This window comes from Lemur catta, chromosome 1 (genome assembly GCF_020740605.2).
Source record: "Lemur catta isolate mLemCat1 chromosome 1, mLemCat1.pri, whole genome shotgun sequence".
In the NCBI taxonomy this organism is placed as follows: domain Eukaryota; kingdom Metazoa; phylum Chordata; class Mammalia; order Primates; family Lemuridae; genus Lemur; species Lemur catta.
This window is the reverse complement of record NC_059128.1, coordinates 111911509-111930381: the sequence shown is the minus strand read 5'-3', so window position 1 is coordinate 111930381 and position 18873 is coordinate 111911509. Positions and strand designations below refer to the sequence as shown.

Below are 18873 nucleotides of genomic sequence, written 5' to 3'. Positions count from 1 at the left end.
TGATTTTGATTTTGACCTTCAACTCAGCTCAAACTGACTTCTTCTTCTTTTTTTTTTTTTTAGTTGTGGTAAAAACACAAAATCTACCCTCTTCTCAAATTACGAAGTATGCAATACAGTATGAACCACACGTATATTGTTGTAAAAATCTGCAAGGCTTCACAAATTTGCATGCATGCCGTCGTCACACAGGAGCCAGTCTAATCTCGCTTGTGGTCCAGTTTCAGCATATGTGCTGCCCAAGTGAGCACCCAGCCAATCTTCTGACCTGCAGAACTGCGAGATGATAACTGGGTGTTGTTTTTAGCCACGAAGTTTGCGGTGATTTTTTATGCAGAAATAGAAAAATTACATCCTAAGCACTGAAGATTATTGGAAGATTTAATCGAGGTAGTGCATGTATTGCGCAGAACCCAGTACCTGGGCAGCACTGATAAATGTGTTAGCTGGTACTGACACCACTGCCCCCTGCCCCCACCCGGTAAAAGCCAGCTGGAAGCCATCTGCAGCCTGGAAACCTGCGCTATAAATAAGATCTTCATCCAAGAGATTTCACATAAGGTCTCTCAGGGGCTCGCTCTTTCATTCATTCATTTTGAACACCTATGTGCCAGGCACTGGCCTATGCATCAGGACATGACAGTTGTCAGGTCTGCAAGGGGCTTACAACTGGGTAAGGGAGGTGGAGACCCGGAAGTGATTGCCTCCGGCTCCAGGAAGAACATCCTCCTGCCTGCACCAGCTCCCTGCCCTGCCTCTTCCCACTGGGGGACCAGGCTGGGAATGCAGAGCAGAGGTTCTCTACCCACCCTTTCCTTCCAGGATGGAGCAATGCCCAAATGGACATTCCTTCCACGTCCTCTCTGGCCATTGCCCTCTCCTTTCCCCTGCCCACCTAGAGAAAGAGCCATTTCTCCTAGGTACAGGGCTAACCCCTTCTAAGATACTCTGCTCCCTCATGTAAACACACTCGGGCTTCTCTCGCTAAAAGCAATCCAACCCTTAACCAAGCTGTCAAACTTAGCATCCCCCAACAGTGGGACAAGCTTCTGTTCTGGACCTCCAGTTGGACATACTAGAAAATACACATCACCACCTGTGGAATGTTCTTGACAAAATTGGAACCTCATCATGATGAATCAGTCAAATTCAGATTGCAGGACAGTTTTACAAGAACGACAGGCTTTTAAAGTCACACTCATAAAAGACAAAAAAAAAAAAATCGAGACTTTTCCAGATTAAAGCTGACTATAAGAGACGTGACAACCAAATGCAATAAGTAATTGGAGCCTAGATTTTTTTAAAGGATGCAAAGAGAAAACAGAGCCAGGCACAGCGGCTCATGCCTTGTGATCCCAGCAATTTGGGTGCCTAAGGTGGGAGGATCACTGGAGCCCAGGAGTTTGAGACCAGCCTGGGCCACATAGCAAGACCCTGTCTCTACAAAAAATTTAAAAATTAGCTATGGTGGCACACACCTCTAGTCCCTACTACTTGAGAGACTGAGTCAGGAGGATTGCTTGAGCCCAGGAGTTTGAGGTTGCAATGAGCTATGCACTCCAGCCTGGGTGACAGAGAAAGGCTCTGTCTCGAAAAAACAAGAAAAGGCCAGGTGCTGTGGCTCACGCCTTTAATCCTAGCACTCTGGGAGGCAGAGGTGGGAAGATCGCTTGAGGTCAGGAGTTCAAGACCAGCCTAAGCAAGAATGAGACCTCGTCTCTACTAAAAAATAGAAAAAAAAATTAGCCAGGCAATTAAATATAGAAAAAATTAACTGGGCATGGTGGTGCGTGCCTGTAGTCCCAGCTACTTCAGAGGCTGAAACAGGAGAGGATTGCTTGAGCCCAGGAGTTTGAGGTTGCCGTGAGCTAGGCTGATGCCACTGCACTCTAGCCTGGGCAATAGAGTGAGACTCTGTCTCAAAAAAACAAAAAACAAACAAAAACAAAAAAATCCCCCAAATTTTTATAAAGACAAGGTCTTGCTATGTTGCCCAGGCTAGTCTCAAACTCCTGGACTCAAGTGATCCTCCTGCCTCAGCCTCCCAAAGTGCATTACAGGCATGAGCCACCACGCCCAGCTCATAATGACATTTTTGTTAACTACTGAGTGCATATATGATGGTGGTTCCATAGGCTAGACCACATAGCCTAGGTGTGTAGAAGGCTGTACCATCTAGGTTTAAATGACGGTCACACAATAACAAAATCACCTAGGGCAGCATTTCTCAGAAAGTATCCCCGTTATCAAGTGACACATGACTGTATATACAGGTTGAGAAAGAGAATGTTAAAGCAAGTGTGGTTAAATGAATCTAGGTGGAGGGTGAGTGTTCATTGTACTATTCTTACAATTTTTTTTGTAGCTTTGAAATTTTACAAAATAAAAAATTGGGGAAAACAAACAAAGCACCCTCATTCCTTCCCGTATGTTCTTCCAGCTGTCACCATTTCACCTTCTGTGCACAGCAAAGATTCCTTGGAAGAGACTACGTTCACTGTCCCTATGTTCTCAACCACTGCTGTGCTGGTTAAATGTTTAATAACTGGCTCAACAAACAAACAAGCCCCAAAGCTCCTGACATATAGTGTTTGCCAATTCCTGTGGTGTAAATATTCCCGCTGTGGTTGATATCCAGCTACTAATGTGGCATCAACAAACATGGATGCCAAAATAGGTAAGCAATTCAGGGGCACACATAATATAGTATTCCCAGCATAAGATACTGTGTATGTAAATAACTTCAAGAGTACAGATCATAGTCGTGTAGTAAAATAATTACAAAGTGATGAATTTTAAGTATTTATTACTTTTAATATAATCCATTTGATCATAAGTTTATACAACTAATTGTTACATATTGGCTGTGTTTAACAACTGGCTTCAAAATTCTTGAAAATTTACCAGCTGGCTCTGGCAAAACAGTACAAGCTGCCTCTGGGACACCTCTGTAAAAAAGAAATCTTAACTCACTGAAATCTGGCTGCCAACTCCACCATTCCACCAAAACCCTCCTTGCTCATCTCACCAACGACCTCCAGGACAGTGGATACAGTTCTGTCCTTGCCTTGCCTGACTGCTGTCGCATCCCACTCTGGTAATTCCAGCTGCCTTCTCCAAGGCCTTCTAGGTCCTATCTGTTGGACAGTGCTGCCCAGGCTCCTCAAAGGACTCTTCCTCCCCACTTTTTCTTGGGACCCTTGACATGCCCACATGACACATGTTCCTGGGTGCCCTTGTCCAACCCCGTGGTTTCAACTACAATTAAGAATCCGGATTTCCAACCCAGATCTTCTTCTCAGCAATAAACCTGTATACCTCAGCTGCTTAACTAGTTTGCTCCTCTTGCAATAAAGACCTCTCAACCGAAGCAGGAGTGGAAGCGCTCATCCGTTACTCCCCACTTGAGGTGGAGCCCCTCAGGGACCGAGGACACAGGTCTTTCTAGCCCTGAAGCCAGGGAATGCATGTTCCCCAGTGCCAAGCTGCCTTCCTTTCAAGGAATGAAGTCCCATAAATCCACATCACAGGTCAATAATGCAAAAAGGTTCAACAGGACCAACAGCAACATACGTTAACTCCCCCATGAGACCAGCCCTCCTCCACTCCCGTCACAGATTGCACAGTCATATAAAGTACCGCCACTTGGTGGCGGCATTCTCCTCATAGAAAATAGCATCTGGGGTGCTGAAAAGACAAAGACCTGGGCTTCCTCAGGTCAAGGTGTGTCAATTCACACTAAATTGATGGGGGACTGGACCCAAACCAGCCTGGTCTCAGCTTCCCCCTTCCTGTTCTGGGCCAAAACCAACAGGCGTCTTCCCAAAGTGGGCTCCTGCGCTCTTGCTCTTGGAGCGGCTCACTTGCTGGTCAGTCACTGTCAGGGAGAGCGAGAGTCAATGACTTTCGGGCTAGTCCCTCAGTCAATCAGAATCCAACTGAATCTGTCCTGTGGTCGCTCAACCCACGTGCCTATCCCCTCCCGTCACCTGCAGGATCTGCAGAGAGGATTACTGCAACCCGGTGAATTCGCGCCCTCAGACTCCGCCCCTTCGTAGTCTCGCCCAATCACAGATCTGAACGTCACAGGAGTGCCCACCCCCGCCAGCCACATCCAGTCACAGGCCCCGCTCTTCCAAAACCCAGCCCTGTCACAGGCCACGCTGTCTAGGAATTCCACGCCCCCTAAGGCCCCGGTGACGGATCCAATCAGAGACCTCTCCCTCGCCGAAACTCCGCCCCCCTGGGTCGGCATTTCCCAGGCCCGAGCTGCTCCGGGCAGACGCGGCGGATGATGCAATTGGGCTGCGCCGCGAGAAGGTCACACGGCATCCTCCAACATGGCGGCGGCGGCGCTGCGGGGTGGCTGGTGCCGCTGTCCGCGGGTGAGCGGAAGTGGCTAGCTGGCAGGGCCGGTTTAGGGGGATCGGAGCCTGCGGCTACCAGGGTCTCCTTCTCCTCAGGCCTTTGGCACCCGTGGCCCTTCCCTGGGCTCCTCGGGAGGCTTGGGGTTGGGTCGTTGGGTCAGCCGAGGCCGGAACAGGGGCCACGGAACGAGGCCTGAGGGCGGGGACGTAGCGCCCCGGGCAGGGGGCGGCGATGCGTGGAGCCCGGCGGGAAGCTGATCACCCCTCGCCTCCTGATCAGGCCCCACGTGCACTGGGGAGTGCGTGGTGGCCGGGGCGGCGGTACCCCGTGGAAAAAACGTGGCGAGGGGAAGGCAAAAATTTGTGACATTCAGAGCTCGCCTTTAAATGCCAGGTCCTCTACGGAGAGCATTTCCTGTATCGCTTCTTATAATGTTTCAGTGTGCGAGAGGTGGATCTCGCCCTGGCTAAGAGCTAGGGATGGCTTTTGGGTTTATAGGTCGGTAGGAGTCAAGGCGTTTAACGCGTACCCAGAAATCTGTACTTCATACCGCTGCTGCTTGTCCCTATTTCATTACATTAGGAAACCGGAGACTCAGAAGGGTTAAGCAGCCTGCACGCAGTCCCAGAGCCTGTCCAATGCCTAGGTCAGTCTGACTCCAGAGGCAAATTGTTAAGAGGAAGGAAAATATCTCTTAGGAAGAAGAATGTCGGGACAAAGAAGATGTCTTTGACTTAGGACTGATTTGTTTGTTTTGTTTTTTTCAGCTGCTTGTCTTTTGAGCCAGGGTTTAGAGGCTGAATTTACACGTTTAGATTTGGGCACAAGACTGAGAGGGACCCCACCTCAGGCTGAGACTTCTCTCCCAAATTAGACAGCTGTCCACTTCTATTTCAGATGGTTGCTGAAGTCAGTGCTTCTGGAATCCATGGGTATAGGCATATAGAGAGATAAAACAAGTTATCTACACTCCCCAGAGTTATCCTTGAGTAACTATAAAAGATAGTGGCACCTGTATGAGTTTGGGATGTTGCATAGGGATCCCAGAGCCTAGGAGGCAGGGAACAGAGAGGAAAAGCCCAGGAAATGTGGAAATGGAAGAATAGTTCTTCTGGGTCATTTGACATCAAAGTGGCAGGCTCTGTGCTGGATGCTAGGGTACAGAGTTGAGCAGGACCTATGTGGAGCTTAAAGTTCATCATTTGGTAGGAGAAAAAAGTGCTTTTCACATGAGGTTAGCTGTGTCTTTCCCCAGAGCGACTCTCCTAAATTACTGTTTGCAGCCCAACCCTTTAACGGGACATTGCAGGTTTACTCCAAGGGTGTTGATGGGGCAATAAGTTATCAGTGTTTGCCTCTGAAGGTCCAGGTCTCTAGTCTTGGAAGGCTTTCAGACTCAGGGATTTTTTTTTTTTTTTTTTTGAGACAGAGTCTCGCTTTGTTGCCCGGGCTAGAGTGAGTGCCGTGGCGTCAGCCTAGCTCACAGCAACCTCAAACTCCCGGGCTTAAACGATCCTACTGCCTCAGCCTCCCAGGTAGCTGGGACTACAGTCATGCGCCACCATGCCCGGCTAATTTTTTCTATATATATTTTTTAGTTGTCCAGATAATTTATTTCTATTTTTAGTAGAGATGGGGTCTCGCTCAGGCTGGTCTCGAACTCCTGACCTCGAGTGATCCACCCGCCTCGGCCTCCCAGAGTGCTAGGATTACAGGCGTGAGCCACCGCGCCCGGCCAGACTCAGGGATTAAATTGTACTGGTACATTTAGTCTTCTTCCCCTATACGGTGGCATTTCCTAGGACCCGTTGGTTTTCCCCTAGTTTCAGAGGCAGGAGGGTAGATACAGGTTCTGGAGGTGCAGACACAGCATTTTCTCTTTTCTGCCAGATTCTACTGGCTTCTCAGACTTTAGGAAGATTGCAGAGTGCACAGCATGCAGCAGGTGTGGGATAAAAATTAATGAATAAGTTGCAGGTTATCCTTGCTTTTTTTTTCTTTTAGAGACAAGGTCTCACTCTGTCACCCATGCTAGAGTACAGTGGTATGATCGTAGCTCCCTGCAGCCTCAAAGTCTTGGGCTCGAGTGATCCTCCCCCCTCAGCCTTTTGAATAGCTGAATACCGATACTGACCACCATGCCCAGCTAATTTTTGTAGAGATGGGGTCATACTGTGTTGCCCAGGCTGGTCTCAAACTTCTGGCCTCAAGTGATCCTCCTGCCTCGGCCTCCCAAAGTGGTGAGATTATAGGCGTGAACCACCGCGCCCAGCCGACCCCCGCTTTTTTGTGTGTGGTCTGCTTTCTTCTCAGTCAGCCTCTTGTTTGCCCCAATTAGAGATGCCTCGGTAGTGGAGTCCAGTTTCTTTCCAGCCACAACCTACCCCGTGGTTCGACCTATCAGGTATGCCAGCCAGGCGGAGAGCTGCCACTGGTAAGTGACAAAGGACACTCAGGCAAGTACACACGGGGGAGATCAGAAAAGTCAGACCCTTATTGGCAGAGGGAGGAATAGGGCTGTGACTGTTGAATTCTGCCTCCCTGTGGCTTCTGCCTGTGGATCCCTTGCGGAGCATGGCTGTTCCCTTCTTTGGGAGATAGCCCTGTAGGCATTGCAACAGAGTCACAGGGTTGTGCCCGTGCCTCAGTTTTCTCCTGGTCACTGCTCTTCAACCCTGCTTCTCTTGATGCCTCACTACCATGAGGAGGGAAGCTCCAAACCTGTGTGATTGGGCCGCCCCACACCCTCTCTTCTGCACCCAGAGCCTCAGCTCAGCTGCCTTCTCACAGGCGGCTAATTACCTCCCTGATCCTATCCTGGGTCTGTCATGGGTGTGGGACAGGCTCTGTGACTCTTTCCCGTAGTTGTCCAGTCCCCTGCACCTCTGGTGTGCAGCCCTGGGGGTGTGGCTGGGCTGCTGTAAGGTGGCGTGATCCTGGATGGTCGTAGAACCTGGGGTTGCCCCAGGGAAAGGGTGGCATCCTAAAGGGACCGCAGCCTAGCCACCCCTCTGGGCTTGGTGTGGCTTTCCCTTGTGGCTTGTTGGGGGCCAGGGAGGCAGTTGTCCCCAATCTGTTATACCCAACATACCTGTAGAAAAGTTGACCACAGGTGACCACTTTTCCGTAACTTGACTCTTTTACAATGGCTCTTTAAGCTGTTTCTCTTTCTTTGAGCCCACTCTTAGCTATGCACGTGGCAAAGCAGGGGTTTAAATCTACCTCTGCTTGACCTGGAACCCCTGTCTTGGAGCCATGTACAACAGTGGTTCTTGTATCTGTCTGGAGCTGAGGCTTTTTCCCCAGCCGACCTAGGGTTTGCCTCTGGGTGTGCTGGGTTTTCCCAAGGGTGCAAATTTTTTTTTTTTTTTTTTTGAGACAGAGTCTCACTTTGTTGCCCAGGCTAGAGTGAGTGCCGTGGTGTCAGCCTAGCTCACAGCAACCTCAAACTCCTGGGCTTAAGCGATCCTACTGCCTCAGCCTCCCGAGTAGCTGGGACTACAGGCATGCGCCACCATGCCCGGCTAATTTTTTCTATATATATTTTTAGTTGTCCAGATAATTTATTTCTATTTTTAGTAGAGATGGGGTCTCGCTCAGGCTGGTCTCGAACTCCTGACCTTGAGTGATCCACCCGTCTGGGCCTCCCAGAGTGCTAGGATTATAGGTGTGAGCCACTGCGCCCGGCTAGGGTGTAAATTTTATTTTATTTTTTTGGAGACAGGATCTTGCTCGGTGCTAGAGTGCAGTGGCAGGGTCATAGCTCACTGCAGCCTCAAACTCCTGCCTCAGCCTCTGTGTAGTTGGGACTACGGGTGTGCACCACCATACCTAGCTAGTTTTTAAATTTTTTGTAGAGATGGGGTCTCACTATGTTGTCCAGGCTGGTCTCAAACTCCTGGGCTCAAGCAATCCTCCTGCCTCAGCCTCCCAAAGTGCTGGGATTCAGGGCGTGAGCCACCATGCCTGGCCTATTATAAAAGAGATAGCTTTTAACAAATGATTTTGTTACACCTGTACCAACAGAAAGGAGAAAATTTTTTAAAATGCCACATTTGTCTGTGGGACATTTCAGCATATGTCCTTCCGGTCTGTTCTCTAATTTTTTGTTTTACGTTCTTTCTAGTCCAAATCATATTCTTCTGGAAACAGAAAAGGCTTTCTGTCTGGCTTGCTAGATAATATCAAACAAGAATTAGCCAAAAACAAAGAAATGAAAGAAAGTATAAAAAAATTCCGAGACGAGGCCAGGAAGCTGGAAGAGTCAGATGCACTCCAGGAAGCCAGAAGGAAATATGTAAGTCCCTTTGTCCTTTTGCCTCAGATCTGTCTTGGCCGACGTGCTTGTTTCCAGAGCCAGGGGCAGCCAGGGGGGCTCAGTGCCAGGGGACTTGGGGCACGGGTGGCCTGGAGGAGGTGAGGTCACTGCACTGATGAGCAGGAACCCGGGGACAAGATCATGTCACCAGGCCCCTCAGTTCTGCCATGAGACCTGTGTTCTCTGCGGCTCAAAGAAGCCCTGGCTTCTCCCCGGAGCTTATGGGAAATGCAGGGTCTCACACCCTCCATACCTGCATTGTCACCGGTCCTCGGGTGACTCATGCGCACCAGCTTTCAGATGTGCTGCTCCCAAGAGCTCCTGGTTGTGGCCCTCTGAATGAAGAGGAGTGGAAACTGGATGCTGGTGTCATTATGAATTTGCCACTGCTGTGTCTTCTTGCGCAGCTGTCCAGTGCCGGGTAGTGGGAATGGGCTGAGCTCGCTGTATTTGTAACAGCCCTGGCGATGAGTGGCTGAGGCTCAGAGATGCGGGCACCTGCCCCAGGTCCTTGGAGTTTTGTTCTATTGGCCCCTACCCGGCCATGGGCAAGGTCTTGTCCCTCTGAATGTCCCCAGAGTACTCCCTTGCCTGGAACTACTGTGTGGGCCCTGCCTGTGGGGGATTCAGTGGCAGGCAGGGGGAGAAGGGGACTGCTGAGAAAATGCTCCTTGGAACCTTTGGTTGTAAGAGAAATCTCATAAATAAATAAATAAATAAATAAATAACGTTCTCTGCCTTAGAAAACCATTGAGTCGGAAACCGTGCGGACCAGCGAAGTGATACGGAAGAAGTTGGGGGAGTTCACGGGCACGATGAAGGAGGTGACAGTCACACGTGGGAGCCTTTGGGGCCACAGCCAGTGGGGTGGGCGTCGGGGGAGGCCCACCCTGAGGACGCCCTCTGGAGGCGTCCGGAGTTCTAAGGCAGCAGGAAGGAGGGTGAAGTCAGACCACCACCCGCCTGCATGACAGTTGACCCCTTAAGTTGGTGGAAGCATGTGACAGTAGCATGGCCTAGAGGAGAAGAGGAGAATGTTTTTCTTCCAGCCTAAAGACAGAAGGGGAGGGTCACTCTAACCCGCAGTGAGGGTGCAGGTGGGAGCAAGACCACCTGAGTGCACCTTGTTGCCACTGTTTTTGTCTGGATTTGCGGGGTGTTCGGCAGCCCCTCACCACCCTGGGCTGCCCTCCCTGGGACTGATTCCTTGTCTGTCGCAGGGCAGTTCTTGAGTCCCTGGAGGACTCCAGACCACCGCCTGGGGGTGCTGTGCCATCATCCCCTCTTTCTGTGTCTCTCTGTCTCAGAGCCTTGACGAAGTCAGTAAAAGTGACCTTGCCCAGAAAATCAAGGAGGGCGTGGAGGAGGCGGCCAAAACGGCCAAGCAGTCGGCCGAGTCAGTGTCCAGGGGCGGTGAGAAGCTGGGCAGAACAGCGGCCTTCAAAGCCCTCTCCCAGGTGAGCCCAGGTCTGGCCCAGAGGGTGCAGCCCCCGGGGCGCCCAGACCCCGGCGCCCACTGGAGGCCGCTGTGCTTCCCCGGCAGGGCGTGGAGTCCGTGAAGAAGGAGATAGACCACAGCGTCCTGGGGCAGATCGGGCCCTACCGCAGGCCCAAGCGACTCCGGAAGAGGACGGAGTTTGCAGGAGAGAAATTCAAGGAAGAAAAAGTGTTTGAGCCCAATGAGTAGGTCTCGGCTTGCCTCCCTCTCTGGCACCTGGCACTGCTGTCTGCAGGGACCCACCCAAGGCTCCCACCCAAGTCTGCTTCTCGAGTCTGCTTTCTGCTTGACGTTCCTGGCTTGCTCCAGAGAATCTGAGGGAAAGGGGAGGAAAGAAGGCAGGAGGCCGAGACGGGGGTGGAGTCATCATGGCCCCTAAACTTGGGGTTGCCTCCTTGTCCATGCCCCCACCCCTCCCCACAGCCATAGGAGGGTGCGGGGCCCTTGCCCAGAGGGCCTTGGAGCTGCTGCTCATGCCAGCCGCCCACCCTCTTCCCCAGGGAGGCCCTGGGGGTCGTGCTACACAAGGACTCCAAGTGGTACCAGCAGTGGAAGGACTTCAAGGAAAACAACATGGTGTTCAATCGTGAGTGGGGATGTCTCCAGGGCCCACGACCACATGCCTGGGTCCCAGGGGGTCAGCTGACTGCAGAGCATTCCCCTCCATACTGGGCCTAAGATCCCCATTTTGCAGAAGAGGAGACCGGGTCAGAGTGGTCCCCTAATCATGAAGCAGTTTTCTGCCATGAGACCCTAGATGATGGCTCCCTCATAAGAACAGTCAGGACCCAGGAACCCTGGTGCTGACAGAGGCGTGGCCAGCCCCCGGGCCCATGGCAGGCGTTGGGGCTGGGCTTGGGGTTTCCCAGGTGCTAGCAGGGAGAGTCGTCGTGCCGCATGCCCCCGTCCCTTGTCCCGTGAGGACCGCTAGAGGCCTGTGTTTCCTTTGTAGTAGAACCAACAGCCAGCGGGGGTGGCGCCCCGTAATTTACACAGCCCCACTAGGGCCGCGGCTGAGGGGTCTCCACAGCCTCGCCAGGTAGGTGGGCAGGCGGCGATGGAGGACGCAGGCTCACAGAGATCCCCTCCCTGCCCCGACCCATGTCAAGCGCGGAACCCTCAGGGAGCCCCCGAGAGCTGTGGCAGAGAGGCCGCTTTCCGGAAGGGGCCCCTCCTCCAGCCCCTGCCCCTCCCCTGCAGGGTTCTTCGAGATGAAGATGAAGTACGATGAGAGCGACAACGTGCTCATCCGGGCATCCCGGGCCCTGACAGACAAGGTGACCGACTTGCTGGGTGAGTGAACCGCCCCAGGACTTCCCATGCCGGCCACAGGGAGCGTCCCAGGCCTTGGACCCACTCCAGGCTGCGCTCCCTGCAGGGGGCCTGTTCTCCAAGACGGAGATGTCGGAGGTGCTCACGGAGATCCTCCGGGTGGACCCGGCCTTCGACAAGGACCGGTTTCTGCAGCAGTGCGAGAATGACATCATCCCCAACGTCCTGGAGGTGGGTGCGGGAGCCCTCCCCAGCTGCTCCCCGCCCACTGCCCCATCCCCAGCTGGCACCCTGGGTCTGAGCCCAGAGTTCTGCTGCTGAAGCTGTTTTCTGAGCAGACACCTTGCACTCAGGCTCCTACCTGGCTGCAGCCACCCCACGGGCTGTGCTCAGTGCCCTTCCTAAGTTTCTAAGTCCTGACCACACCCCACGCCCAGGTCCCCCAGCCCCGTGTCTCTGAGCAGAGGTTGGCAGTCACCTGTGGTCCTGGCTGGCACTCTGTTGTCATTTCATGCCTCGCCCACAGGGTATGACTGCTCCGGGGAATGAGTTTCTCTCCCCCTCACTGCCTGAAACTCAGCCCAGCACCTCCGGGTGTCACTTCCCTCACACTTCCTACCTGAAGCTGTTCCCTCGAGGTTGCCCCAGGAGCAGCTGCCAGGGCCCGGGTGTTTGTCTCTGAGGTGCCAGGGGCCTCTGAGGCATTGGGGAGAAGTGGGCGGCCACCCTCAGGCAGAACAGGCCCCGGGCCAGCCTGGGGCTGCGTCTCAGCTCAGGGTCCCACTGAGACCCACAGCCGAGGGCGTCTTCCTCGCTGTGCTGTCTCAGGCACCCAAACCGCCTTTTGGTTTGTGGAGGGGGGAGGGCTCTTTCTCAAGGTCATGCTGCAGCCCACCCCTACGAGGCTCCTCCCCAAAGTCACTTGCCTCTGCCTGCCACATCTCTGCCTCTTCAAGGCCCCCAGGACACAGTCAGGCCAGGCCTTCCTAAGGCTCTTCGCAGCACCACAGAAAGTCCCTCCGCCCTTGTCCCCTCTGGCCCGCCAGCCTCCTTGAGGTCCCCTCTTCCTCCGCCCGGTGCCTAGGTCCTTCGTGCCACTTTGGGCTGGGCTGGGAGGAGGTGGCAATGGGAGCCGGAGCCCAGGCAGCTCCTTCCATGGCGGGTGCAGGACGTTCCAGGCCCCTGGCTTTGCCCGCAGCTGTCCCCAAGGGTACCTGACTTCTTCCTGCTCCTCTCCCTGCTCTAGCGCCTCCCTCCTCCATGCCAGATCTGGCCCTATCCCAGGTTCCTGCAACCTGCCCCTCCTCCAGCTGTCCCCAGAGGTTAGGAGGCGGCCAGTGCCGCTGGTGTCCAAAGCCTCCTCCCCAGGGCCCCACAGGCTGGGGGATGGGGACGGGGTTGCGGGGGCGGATCTCTGAGGCGGGGCGCACTTATTGGAGACTTCTCGGGAGTTCTCCCGCCGCAAAACCTCACTTGTTCTCTCTTGCTTACATTTTCCTTTTCCTTTTTAGGCCATGATTTCAGGAGAACTTGACATTCTCAAAGACTGGTGCTATGAAGCTGTGAGTACTCTGTTTTTTAAAGCCTAAAAAAAAATCAGCGTGGAAAAGGATGTCTGCTCGGACAGCTCCATTAGGGAAGCGCACGACAGGACCCAGTGTCCAGGTCCTCCTGTCTGCTGGCCATCACAGAGCCCAACAGCCCCCACCACCCTCTGATCCTCTGCGGGTGGCACATCTGGGCCCAGAGGCTGGGCACTGTGTCACCTGCTGGTCCCCTGCTTCCAGACTGTAAACTCCTGGTCAGGGATAATCTCTTCCTTCCATGCCTGAGAGGAGGCCTGTGGCATTCTTCCCCCGTGGGAAGTCACGAAGCTGCCATCTTAAAATAATTTTGTCTAAGGACAAGTCCCAGGAGAGGTGATTGGAGTAAGATGAGATCTCTGGCGTGGCCTGTGGCTTGTGTCTGACTGCCCCAGTCCAGGCAGCCGAGGTGGCCTGGGGTACGGGCTGGGGCCAGAGAGGACCCAGGTCCCATATATGATCATACGGGCCTCATGGGTACCCCTGTCCTCTGGCCAGAGCTGTGTCCCTGTGCCCACCTCCCAGGGGTTGGGAGAGGGAACCCCGAGCACAGAAGGGGCCTCCAGGACAGATGCATTAGCTGTCCTCAAGACACCATCCGAAACACAGACCAAAACAAATGCTGCAAGGAACAGCGTGTCCTGACAGCTGCTTCCCGGAATTAAAGCTCCGTCCTGGGGCCGCGCTGGGTGCACGGAGGTCAGTGTGGCATCCCCAGGAGCACAGGCTGTCTGCCCATCCCTGTCCCCTGGGGCTCCCGGCCCCCATCTTGCCAGGCCACCTCACCTCACCCTGTGCACTCCCTGACCTGCGTCTTCATCAGCTGTGTGTTTTGTTTTGTTTTTTTTCCTGCCACTTTGTCTCAAGCCATCCGGAATCTTCTTTGGCTAATTCTGTTCTGCACCCAGCTCACAAACAACTTGGAAAAAGCAGAGGAGAAGATGTCAGATCTTCTTTTTAAATACTCCCCTGCATGGTGACTAATCCAACAGGCATTTATGAGTTTTGGTGTGGTGGTTTTTTGGTTTTTTTGGCTTTGATTGTTTTTTTTTTTTTTAACCTTGGGACCATTAAGCAGCAGCTGATTATTTTTGCCAGAGAGCTGCTGGTGGCCCTGGAAACCTAGCTAAAGTTCCAGCCCCTTCCACAGAGGTGCTTTTAAACTGTCATCTTTAAGAAACCAAACAAGTCGGATTGGCTCCAATTCCCACCCCCTGCCCCGCACCCCCAAGGATCAGCGGTTTCCATAAAAAGTTTGGAGCATCTTCCGTCATGGTCGCCTGCCAAGCCCGGGAAGCCTGCAGTGGAAATGTGTCTTGGGGGCTGTCTCCTGTGCCTGGGAGCATGGGCCGGCAGGTGCTGTTGGGGGCTGGTCCGAAAGATGGGCAACCCACGGGTTAGGGACAAATCCTAGAAAAGGTGTTTGATTCCAGGCCAAGACTCAGGCTGAGGTGAATTTGGCCAGGGAGCTGCCAGCTTGTCCCTGGGGAGAGTGTTTTGGGTTGTGTCCCAAGAGAATCACCCACTTGCTGATTAATACCGTTTTCATTGGGCAGCCTTGATCTGACCCTGTTCTCAGGAGAGGGAAGCTTGTGATCGGGCCAGCAAGTGGGTGGCAGCTGCCTCACTGCCTGGACACATGCTCTTGGCATCTGCTCTTCCTGGACGCAGGGCACCTCAGTGCCAGGGTGTGTAGGCATTTGCTTCGTGTGGTGTGGCACCTCAGCGAGACCGCCCTCGGTGGCCGTCACACGAGCATGCCGGCCTCTCGTTGCAGACATACAGCCAGCTGGCCCACCCGATCCAGCAGGCCAAGGCCCTGGGCCTGCAGTTCCACTCCCGCATCCTGGACATCGACAATGTCGACGTGAGTGCCTCTTGCTGGGGGCCCGGTCAACCTTGGGGGTGGGAACTGGCCCAGACAGGGCCCAGGAGACAGCCTCGCCTGGGGCTGTGCTGATCAGAGGCCTTGAACTTGTCCTTGGGAAAGGTGTCATGGGAAATGCCTGCTGGCGGTGGGCTGCCGGGAGGCCTGCTCTGCCAGGGTGGGGGGACAGTGCTGGGCGAGGTGCCCTCAGCAGGACGAGGTGCCCGGGCTGCTGTCTGAGGCCCTCTCTGGGCTCCCCCACAGCTGGCCATGGGCAAGATGATGGAGCAGGGGCCTGTGCTAATCATCACCTTCCAGGCCCAGCTTGTCATGGTGATCAAGGACCCCAAAGGCCAGGTGGTCGAGGGTGACCCGGTGAGTCAAGGGGCACACAGGCACCTCCCACCCCCAGGACACTGTCTGAGGCCATGCGGCACAGATGCCAGCTCAGAGCCCAGAGCTTCTGGGACCGGGTGGGGATGGGGAGAAACCCCAGGGCTGTAGTTCGGGGCTGGGGGAGGTCAAGAGGACGGGCTGGCCTGTCCGATTTTCCCAAGTGCTGGGCAGCTTATGAGTCATGGGCCCTGTCCCAGCCTCTGCTCCCAGCGCCTGGGGGTATTCCCAGTGGCGTCCACCCCATAGGGCCCAGACCTGGGTTGGCACCAGGACGCGGTGCCCTGCCCCCCACACCCCCAGAGCCACCTCTCCCAGCAGCCCCTTCCCCTCCCCCTGCAGGACAAGGTGCTGCGCATGCTGTACGTGTGGGCGCTCTGCCGCAACCAGGACGAGCTCAACCCCTACGCGGCGTGGCGGCTCCTGGACATCTCTGCCTCCAGCACGGAGCAGATCCTCTGAGTATGGCCACTGCAGCCAGGGAGCCCCCGGGGCTGGATCACCAGGCATGGATGCCCAGGGACACTTGCAGCAACTCCAGACCTCTGGAGACAAGACTGCCAGCTCTGTCCCCCCAGCTCTGCCAGGACAACTACAAAACCAGCTGGCCGGGAAAGGGGCTGAGGGCTACTGAGGGTGCCCAGTGGCTGGACGGACACTGCACAGTGTCAGCCCCTGCACTGTCCCTCTGCCACCTTGGGGTGCACAGGCCACACAGTGCCAAAAGGCTCTGGGGCCTAGGGGGCGGGGCCAAGCCCTGCTGCTCCGCATGGCTGGCCATGCCAGCCAGGCCATTTTAGGTCTTTTTTTAATTTTAACAGTGCTCTCATTTCCTGTACATAGCCTGAGATTTGGAAATAATAAAACACCAAAGTGCAGAAGAGCAACTTGAGTGGCCTGAGGTGTTGTCTCTGTGTGTGTGAGACAGTGACTGGGACTGCGGATCACAGAGGTGGTCAAGGTCAATGACTGCAGCACCAAAGGGGTGGCTTGCCCTGGTCAGGACATTACCTCTGGGGCAGGGAACGGGGGTGGTCAGTGACAAGAAAAATCCCAGTGACCTGCCTGGATCTCGGAGGGTTGGGGTCCCCAGGGCTGGGCAGCTTGCGTGCCCACAGGAGTGATGTTTGGGGACGATGAGAACCCCCAAAGGGAGCCGGTGGGTGGCGGTCTATGGTAGAGAAGAGTGCCGGTCTATGGTAGAGAAGAGTGCCGGGCGGGCGCTGGGATCAGGCCAGAGGTCCGAGGTTTTGCGAGTGGGCGGAGTAGCTCCCGGGTGCCCGCGAGGCCCTGGGGTGGGGGCTGGGTCCCCCCCGCAGGCCGGGGCGGTGTCGCGGGCCCGTGCTCCGCTCCCCGCGCAGCCTCCGCCCCCTGTGGCCCCGCCCCCGCGGCGGCCCCGCCCCCGTCGCCATGGGAACAGCCGCGGCGGCCCGGCTCGCGCGCGGCTCGCCTGCCTCGGTCTCTGCCGCTCCAGGGGCGGGTGGGGTGGGCTGAGCCGGCGCCGGAGCCCGGGCTGCCACCTCCGCCGCCGCCGGGAAGAGACCGAACGCGGAGCCAGCGCAGGTCCCAGAGAGAGTGCGGCCGCCGGGTGGTCCGTCCCGGTCCGGGTCCAGGCTAGGGTGAGGGGCGCGCTGGGGCGGGGGCGGCGGCGGTGGGGGAGGGAGTCCTCGGGCCGCCAAGAACAAAGGGAGCAGGGCGGTGGCAGCGAGGACCGTCCCCCGCCGCGCCGCCTCGGCCGCGGCCGCGCGTTCGCACCTGTTGTGCACGGCCCGGGCCGGTCGGGGATCTCTCTGCCCAGGCACGGCCGCAGCTGGGTCCCCCGTGGCGGTGGCTGAGAGCCCGCGAGCCGGGCATGGGCGTAGCCCGGGGACCGAGGCGCGGGCGGGGGATGGGGCCGAGCACGGTAAGGGGGCAGCGGCGCTGTATGTGGGGGTTGGCGACGCGGAGGCGCGGGAGGGCGCAGCCTCATCCCTGCACCCCGGGCGGGTCCCCTCCTCCGCAGGGCACGCGGCGATGTGAGCCATGAGCGCGACGTGGACGCTGTCGCCGGAGCCGCTGCCGCCGTCGACGGGGCCCCCGGTGGGTGCGGGCCTGGACGCGGAGCAGCGCACGGTGTTTGCCTTCGTGCTCTGCCTGCTCGTGGTGCTGGTGCTGCTGATGGTGCGCTGCGTGCGCATCCTGCTCGACCCCTACAGCCGCATGCCCGCCTCGTCCTGGACCGACCACAAGGAGGCGCTCGAGCGCGGGCAGTTCGACTACGCGCTGGTGTGAGGGGCGCGGCGCCCCGGGCCGGCCCTACGCGGGGGTCTCCGAGGGCCGGCCCGGTCAGAGGCGCCGCTGGGCCCGGACTGCTCTCGGGATCCCGCCCCAGAGTCCGCAGCCTGGTGGGGGAGGTGTTCGGAGAAGCCCGGCCCCTCCCCCTTTAGACCCCTCCCATCCCCCCTCCTGGCCTGGCCCGAGCCCCACCTCGTGCCTTTCTCAGTCCTGTCCCCTTACTCTCTGCACAAGTCACCCGGGATCCTGAGTGGGAGGAAGACCCCCGCGCCACCCCCTCCGCAGCGTGTAAGTGGCTCTGCTATTGTCCGTTCCTGGGAGTGGGGACCCCCTCGTGCCCCCTCTCTCCCCTGTCATCTGGCCATCGTGAATCCCACCGTGACTGAGTGAGCGCTGGGCCCACGGGGCGGACGCTGCATACCAATATGCGCTGCACAGCGTGTCCCGGAGACGGCGGAGCCCGAGGACCTGCCACGGCTGCGGTGTCCAGGATGCGTGGCGCCTTCCGTGGCGGGGGTGGGGAGCGCGGGCAGGCTCCTTCCCGACCCCAGCCCGGCCCCAGCACAGGTCAGCGTTCCCTCCCCCTGAGCCCCCTGCCATAGCCCCCCAAGCCCTGCCATGCCTTTTCACGCCTCCCTGCCTCTGAGCCGATAATAAAAGCTGTTATTGAGCGCTTACTGCATGCCAAGCAGCGTGCTGAGTTGGCGCCTCCTATTCCTAGCCTGTTTCCTCTTCGGGATGGTGAGAATGAGCCCCTCGCTCCCTTAGCATCCCCATTCTACAGGCCAGGCCACTGAGGGCCAGGTGGCTGGAGTGGCTTGTCCACAGCCACGTGGCTAGAGAGGTTGGCTACTGCATGCTTCTAGGACTGCTCAGTCCTGCAAAGATCCACTCACGCCTTTCACCAGCTTTGGGGGGGATGTGTGATCTGTGACCATCTCAATCCCCCCAGCTCCAGCCACAGCCAAGACCCCACACAAACTTCTTTCTCTTGACCTGGGGAGGCACCGGGTCCCAGGGCAGGACTCAGCCCCGTGGGGAGCTGGAGGGGCGCGCTCAGCGGGCCCTGGAGGGTGGCTCCAAGGACGGCACCTGCAGCCCAATCTTCCTGACCCTCCGGCCTCATCCCTCCTGCCCACCACCATAGTGTGCGCCTTGGAACCAAGCCATAGTTCTGGCACTGTGGCGCGGTGACACAGAGTGGGCTGGCTCTGCTCCACGGCCCACCCGGGGAGATGTGTTGTGAGCCTCGGGGGAGCCGTGTGCAACGTGTGTGGGGAGAAACGAGCGTTTCTATAAA

General features: G+C 56.4%; 2 protein-coding genes across 4 annotated transcripts; both read left to right on the top strand.

Annotated features, from left to right (window-relative positions):
• The first annotated feature begins 4169 nt into the window (after positions 1 to 4169).
• On the top strand, positions 4170 to 16186 carry TIMM44 (translocase of inner mitochondrial membrane 44). 2 transcript variants are annotated; one of them, XM_045547730.1, is made up of 13 exons: positions 4170 to 4385; positions 6707 to 6802; positions 8495 to 8665; positions 9430 to 9510; positions 9994 to 10143; positions 10230 to 10369; positions 10685 to 10770; positions 11385 to 11477; positions 11563 to 11687; positions 12968 to 13018; positions 14817 to 14906; positions 15171 to 15281; positions 15642 to 16186. In XM_045547730.1, the coding sequence occupies exons 1-13, from the start codon at positions 4341 to 4343 to the stop codon at positions 15759 to 15761; spliced, it is 1359 nt and encodes a 452-aa protein (XP_045403686.1). In that variant the 5' UTR covers positions 4170 to 4340; the 3' UTR covers positions 15762 to 16186. The 2 variants fall into 2 exon arrangements, with proteins under 2 accessions (XP_045403686.1, XP_045403695.1); XM_045547739.1 differs by having other exon boundaries at positions 4261 to 4385; positions 15225 to 15281.
• A 531-nt stretch (positions 16187 to 16717) lies between these two features.
• CTXN1 (cortexin 1) lies at positions 16718 to 18287 on the top strand. Of its 2 annotated transcripts, none has more exons than XM_045547714.1 (2): positions 16718 to 16918; positions 17302 to 18287. In XM_045547714.1, the coding sequence occupies exon 2, from the start codon at positions 17322 to 17324 to the stop codon at positions 17568 to 17570; it is 249 nt and encodes an 82-aa protein (XP_045403670.1). In that variant the 5' UTR covers positions 16718 to 16918; positions 17302 to 17321; the 3' UTR covers positions 17571 to 18287. The 2 variants fall into 2 exon arrangements, with proteins under 2 accessions (XP_045403670.1, XP_045403676.1); XM_045547720.1 differs by having other exon boundaries at positions 16736 to 16890.
• The last annotated feature ends 586 nt before the right edge of the window (positions 18288 to 18873 follow it).